The 6,547-nt window shown below is 35.1% G+C and overlaps 1 protein-coding gene across 21 annotated transcripts in view; it reads right to left on the bottom strand.

Moving 5' to 3' along the window:
* The window catches only part of ATL2 (atlastin GTPase 2), a 71,998-nt gene that overhangs the window by 1,782 nt on the left and 63,669 nt on the right, over nt 1-6,547 (bottom strand). For 8 of the 21 annotated variants that reach the window (XM_085019529.1, XM_003481236.5, XM_021087617.2 and 5 more), the window contains 5 exons: nt 5,960-6,098; nt 5,057-5,184; nt 3,602-3,658; nt 2,660-2,731; nt 1,621-2,052 (listed from right to left, as the gene is read on the bottom strand). In XM_085019529.1, coding sequence (XP_084875655.1) covers nt 1,621-2,052; nt 2,660-2,731; nt 3,602-3,658; nt 5,057-5,184; nt 5,960-6,098 — 828 coding nt within the window. Of the gene's footprint in view, nt 1-50; nt 66-1,616; nt 2,053-2,659; nt 2,732-3,601; nt 3,659-5,056; nt 5,185-5,959; nt 6,099-6,547 lie in introns of all 21 variants that reach the window. The other 13 variants (XM_085019527.1, XM_005662612.4, XM_021087614.2 and 10 more) reach the window with 2 other exon arrangements.

The following is a 6,547-nucleotide window of genomic DNA, read 5'->3' as shown; positions in this document are numbered from 1 at the left end:
AGTTAAAGAGTTTAAGACTACAAGAATTTGAGACTTTGTAGGTTTCTCACCTTCCTGGGACTCCTCTGAAGCAAAAGAAAAGAGAAATGCAAAAAAATTTAGACACAGTTTGTTGACACAGCACAGATCTTCTGACCTAGTGATCATCTTACCTCAACTATACCGAAAATAATTTTACACACTTTAGATCTTCAATTTACTTGTTTTGTAATAATGGCAACTCTAAAATCCTAGAATCAAAGCTGTACAGGAGATGACTGGTTTTCAAAGATGACACTGTACAATTACTGAAATTCATGTTGCAGAAAACTAGTAATGGTGCAAAATTTTTAAAGTAGATAATATTTTCAAGTGAAATAGTGATAGCTCTTTCTTTGAGGTTGAAGAATGAGATTTTTTTTAAGACATAAAAATTTAAGTTTAACAAATATCCAAATACAAGCTTCCAGTCAGATCTGAATAAGTTGAGCATTTCTCTAAAGAATAAATCTAAGATCCAAACTAATATAGTGGATCACTGAATAAAATAATGACATTATTAATATAAAAGTCAACATCCAATCAACTTTCTTCAAAAAATGGTTTACTTCTTCAGTCTCTGAATTTAAAGTCAAAACCAACATGGACCTGGCATCTCCTAGACCTTCAAATAAGCCCAATACTTCATCGGTTCAGAAGTGGTATCTGAAAACACCTTTTATACTGTCCCTCAGTAATAACTGTAGCTTTCATTCTGGTCCTTGACACGATGCTCATGTATTTCATGGTGATCATCATTTTAATGACAATGTCCTTAAATGAGATTTTCTGAACACAGGCGATTCCAGACAACAGTTGGCTGATATACAATAAGGCTCTCCTTAGTACATGCTTGTCAGGCCCAACTTTGAATTCTGGCTTGAGGTAAAAAATCATGATTTGAATTCTGGTTGAGATAACAGATTATGATTAAGAAAAGCTGGTTCTCTGTTTGTGGTGCTTTGCTTTGTTCGTTAGTATTTCCAGAGTACAGAGGTCAAAAAAGTTCCTTTGATGTAAGAATTCTCTATAAGATTGTTCTTTGCAGTACATCAGTAAAACACTACTATCTTCATGGATGGCAATGAAAACATGAGTATCATCCATTATTTTTCCTGGAATATACGCACGCATTGCTTCTTGCCAGTATTAGTAGAAAATTTCTTTTGCTTTTCTAGAGCAAAAGAATTGCATTTCCAAACTTCTTTCCTTACCTTCTTAACTCTTGCACTGATTATATTTTCTTTAAAAAAAAAAAAAAAAAAAAAAAAAATCCTGAAAGACTATGGCCCTGCCCACTTGTCTGGTACAATTAAGCTAAAGACCAAGAATCTATCCAAAGGATATTATAGATATAAGCCAACCAAAGCACACTATAATTACAACTTTAAAAGAAAAAAATCCTTCAGTTCGTACTTTATATTCAGATTATACAGCTAAACAAAACAGAAAGCATCTTTTTGCTGCTTCCCATATAAAGTAAAAGCACATGTGCAAATATGGAGGGGCGTGGGGAGATAGGGTGGGAATGGGGGACTGGAGGAGGGGTAGGAGTCAGAGGGATGAGATTAGTCACTGAAAAACCAAAAAATAGATACCAACCTGTTCCCATAGTGTTTCAGCAATCTGATCAATCATTGTTCCAATTTCTCTGAACTCCCCAGAGTATTTAACATATGCCCAAGTACAAAGAGATGTCAGTGCTAACCCCATGACAAGGTTACACAAGACAGCTATAGAGTTTAGGCCAACGAAGCCAGTCAGTCCTGAGATTATGTACATAGCAAACATGACCGCAAACAGTGTGGCAGGGGTACGAGCAGCATAGAAGATATTTTTGCCATCATTGTGCTTAATAAAATTTGCATAGGTTTCTTCAATTTCAGCCTCAAGCTGGTCCTGATAACGACGGCAGAATTCATCTCCACCCATTTTTTTTACTGAACGAAACTGTTTAATCGCCACTTCCTTGAGATCCAGATGTTTTCGCTCCAGATCCGAAGGTGCAATGTAAGGCTTGTCCCCACCACATACCTGCACAGACAGGATTGAAGCAGGACAGATTACATGCCGGAAATAATTCCCTGATCATAGTTTCTAAGTCTCAAAAAGTCAAACCACCTAACGGTTCAGTTTTAAATTTGTTCATATGTCAAATTAATTAATATTGGTATTAATTACAGACTAATAAAGACAAAAAAAATTACACTGTGCAGTTGAACCTGACTTCACTTGACTCAGCAATACACCAAAAGAGTACAAAAGACTGCTGGCAAGACATTGAGTAAAAGATAACACATAAAAAAGGTACTTTAATGTTTTAATACTTAGTAATACGCTCAGCATAGAAAAAGCTATTGGCCTTAAGCTAATGTTACTTACATCAGAAGCTACTAATAACAGCACTCTGAATCATGTGTCAGAAAATACTGCAGTGTGATCTATGTAATAGTTTACTACCCATAACATGCACTTTAACCATAGGAATATTTTCTTAGTTTATTTCCAGCAGAGATGATAAAGGGAAATTTGAGAATGATGTAACATGACAATGTATAAGGAGCACAAATTGACTCAATTATTTTAAATAAAAAAATCTTTTATCTCGTTCTAGTGTCAAATTTAAATTTTAGTTACAAACCTGCTCCATGCTTTTGCAGTAAATCTCTCTTGCTCCTGCTACTGCAGCAAGATTATTAGCTTCAGCTGTTGCCTAAGAAATAAAATGTGCCAGTTTTATGCAAAATAACTGATAACTATACATTCTGATTAAGCCACAAAATTATGTACAACGACCAAGTCTAAAAATGAATCAGAGAAAAATATCAACTTCCAGTTTTCCTTTCTAATAGAAGGAAACACCTGCATAAAGGTCATAATAATTGCTTCTAACAATTTTGTTTGTTAAAATGAGTTTGTAGAAAAACCACATACACCCAGGAAATTACAGAGAATTAAACAGATACAACACTAAATTGTACCAAGTCTCCAGATGCAAAGAATCAAGAATTCCTTATGTGGTTCTCCCATAATCAGTATTATTACACAAGAGACATTTTTTAAATCCACAAAACTGCTTACTATATGAGTTTTATGAAAAAATAAAGACAGTGTTTAATCTACTATAAGACTGAGAAATTGCCCAAAGTAGTAAATTTAAAAAAAAAAAAAGAAGAATTAGGTTTAGATAACATTGTCTTTAAAAAGAAAAAAAATCTATATTCACTAGAAGCAGCTCTCTAGTATTAATGTCAAGATTTCAAACAACTTTCCTCATCAAACTCAGAACAGAAGCAGGCTGGTTCAGCAAGGCCCATATGAAGCTATCTTCTTAAACAGAAATTTTCTTATTTGAGCAACTGAAGAGAAGGTACTGAGGACCCTCATTTCTGATGGCCTGAGTGTGTCCAAGGTCTGCAATCTGTGGTTACAAAAACTCAGAAACACTTCAGGACCCATGCCTTAAGCATCTAAAATGTATGTGCATGCACAGAGGCACCACCCCATTTCCAGCAATTATCTCTAAAGCAAGGACTTTTTTTCTCTTTCATAAATAAATGTACGTACAACACACACACACTACCTGAAGCATGGACTTTGGATGTGGAAGTTCCTCTCCTTGATAAATTTTAATGTAAGCCTAAAAAATACAGAAGACTTGTTATATTAGTAGGTTATTGTAATCTGGCTCCACATCCCTAAACTAAGAAAAATGGTTCACATTATTAAAAGGAAAGTGTAGGCTTTAAAAAGCATACACTCTCATTCCAAAGTTAACCCTATTCTCAACATTATTATGTATATATTTATAAATAATATCCTAGAGAAATGTCTCTAAATGTAATTCCAACTTGGCATAAAAGTTATGTCTCATAAAAGTTATATATAAAATGCCATTTACTTTATGAAAAGAAGGCTATAATTCTCCCCTACCGCCAATGTTTCAAGTAAATATGTAAGGAAACATTTTAACTCAGTAATTTACTTTGAACAGCTTAAAGTACATTGCAGTTCAAGGGAAAAAAAGAAGAAAAAAACCAAACCTACCTAATTTGTGGTTTAAGAGTAAAAAGGAAAGATGAGAGTTTTTAAGTAAGTTCCATATAGGAATCTTTCATCTCACCTTCCTGACTCTAAATTAATTCATAACTAAACAAAGACAGTATGAAAGAGATCAAGTATCCATTAAATAACACAAAAATACACTTAGTTTACACTATTTTCCCTTCCACCTATTTAAATCTACTACCAATAAATAAAACCCTCTACAATGGTTTTGCTCTGGCAAGCAAGCTATAATGACTAAACAACAGCAGAGAGGGAAAAAAAAATCTATGAATAATTTGAGCTTAGAAACAAGTTTTGATACTTTCAGCTGCTCTCAGCAAGTCCTCAGAACTCTGAGAGAAGACTTTTGTAAGAACTGAAGATGCAGGAGTTCCCATCATGGCGCAGTGGTTAACGAATCTGATTAGGAACCAGGAGGTTGTAGGTTCGGTCCCTGCCCTTGCTCAGTGGGTTAACGATCCGGTATTGCCGTGAGCTGTGGTGTAGGTTACAGACTCGGCTCGGATCCCGCGTTGCTGTGGCTCTGGCATAGGCCGGTGGCTACAGCTCTGATTCGACCCCTAGCCTGGGAATCTCCACATGCCGTGGGAGCAACCCAAAGAAATAGCAAAAAGACAAAAAAAAAAAAAAGAACTGAAGATGCAGAAGTATGCTTGCAGTACCTATTATCATTCTCAAATGATAGAGTGGTATTATAATATTATGGTGAATGGTTCGTCTCTCCATATCAGAACTGGAGAAAAAGTAGGGTAACTCTAAATTCATAAATAAAATCACTGTCTAGAAGATACAAGTTGTCTGTTAGAATCTTAAATATCCTTAAACATTGATACACCCAATTCAAGGCAAAAAAATTATAAATTTTACTTTTTTGTTTTAACATAGTAAGAAATTTCTTACACATATAGATGAATTTTAAGTCAGCTATTTTTCTAACTTAGACAAAGTCATTTAAAATGAGTTTTCCTACCTTAAAGTATTCTACAAGATCTCTACAAGTGACTTTAGATCCACTTATCTCTTTTTCTACTAAATTTTCTGGGGCAAGCAGCAATGGAACCAGATTCCGAAGTTCTCTTTTAAAGTCTTCATCAATATCTAGTGGACATGGAATTAGTCAGCATGTTAATCAAAAAAGAGAAGTAAAGAAGACCCCATTGGTAAGAGTTAATAAAATTCTATTTCATGAAATAAAAGTACCATATTTCAGTGTAGATTAATTTTAAAAAACTCATCCGAACACACCTCACTGTCACATCTCATAGGAAAAAATATAATCCCCCCTACTCTACTTACTACCCCATTTCCCTCATCTCCAATAATTCTTTCAGCTCAAATAATAAAACAGTGTACCAACACATATTCCCACATTAAGTATTAACTATTCTTTTTTTAAAATGGCCAGCAATTCATGAAATTGTATTACATTCTAATACTAAATTTTTTTCCAGTCATACTGTTAAAGTTTTGTCAATCCTCAAGCTTTCTGCCATCATGCTTAAAATAATCCTAAAACATACACAAAAAATCATACTATCACCTTGAAACAGACAAATCTAATTATATCAATATAATATATTGGAAAGCTTTTTAGCAGACTGCATCAGATGAAATATTGAGATGTTTTTCTCAGCCTTCAGTATTTTTAGGACATCAGTGCTGAGCAATAGACCACATTATAAAATGTCAACCAATATGCCAGGTGTTTACAACAAAAACTAATAAGACCACATGGAGGATTACAATCACACCGCTAACAATGCATCAAAATATCCTCCAGTATAAGAATGAAAATTTAAGAAACATTTTTTTTTTTTTGGACTTTCAGCCTCTAACATTAAGTTCTGATTTCATCAAGAATGGGAATTCCCACCTTTCAATCTCCCATCAAAACTAGGATTAGTTGCAACTTTAAGACCAGGATGTGGCAAAAGGAAGCAACCAAGATTTGAGAAACAATTGTGAATGTGCTTCCTTACATTCTGCAGCTCTTCATGTTGATTTTGTTTTACCTAGGGGCAGAAGGAGACAGGGTGAAAGTGCAAACAAGAGAAAAAATTTTAAAGAAAACGCACACACACACACACCTGCATGTACACTCAGATGCTACTCCAGATGGGTGTTTTTGGACAACATAAAATTGTACTAAAGACCCATTTCTTTTTTTCTTCTTTTTTTTTTCTTTTTGTCTTTTTGTCCTTTTTAGGGCCCCACCCACGATATATGGAGGTTCTCGGGCTAGGGGTCTAATCAGAGCTGTTGCGGCCGGCCTACGCCAAAGCCACAGCAACGCCAGATCCAAGCCGCATCTGCGACCTACACCATAGCTCACGGCAACTCAGACCCTTAACCCACTGAGTGAGGCCAGGGGTGTGACCCGCAACCTCATGGTTCCTAGTTGGATTCGTTTCTGCTGTGCCATGACAGGAACTCCCTAAAGACCCATTTCTAATCATTTGGT

The sequence above is a fragment of the Sus scrofa genome, chromosome 3 (assembly GCF_054392235.1).
Source record: "Sus scrofa isolate SSC_HxYL_T2T_F1_AM1 chromosome 3, Sscrofa_HxYL_maternal_Yorkshire_Landrace_v2.0, whole genome shotgun sequence".
Taxonomy (NCBI): Eukaryota; Metazoa; Chordata; class Mammalia; order Artiodactyla; family Suidae; genus Sus; species Sus scrofa.
Note: the sequence above shows the minus strand (reverse complement) of the source record. Positions and strands in the feature narration are given on the sequence as shown.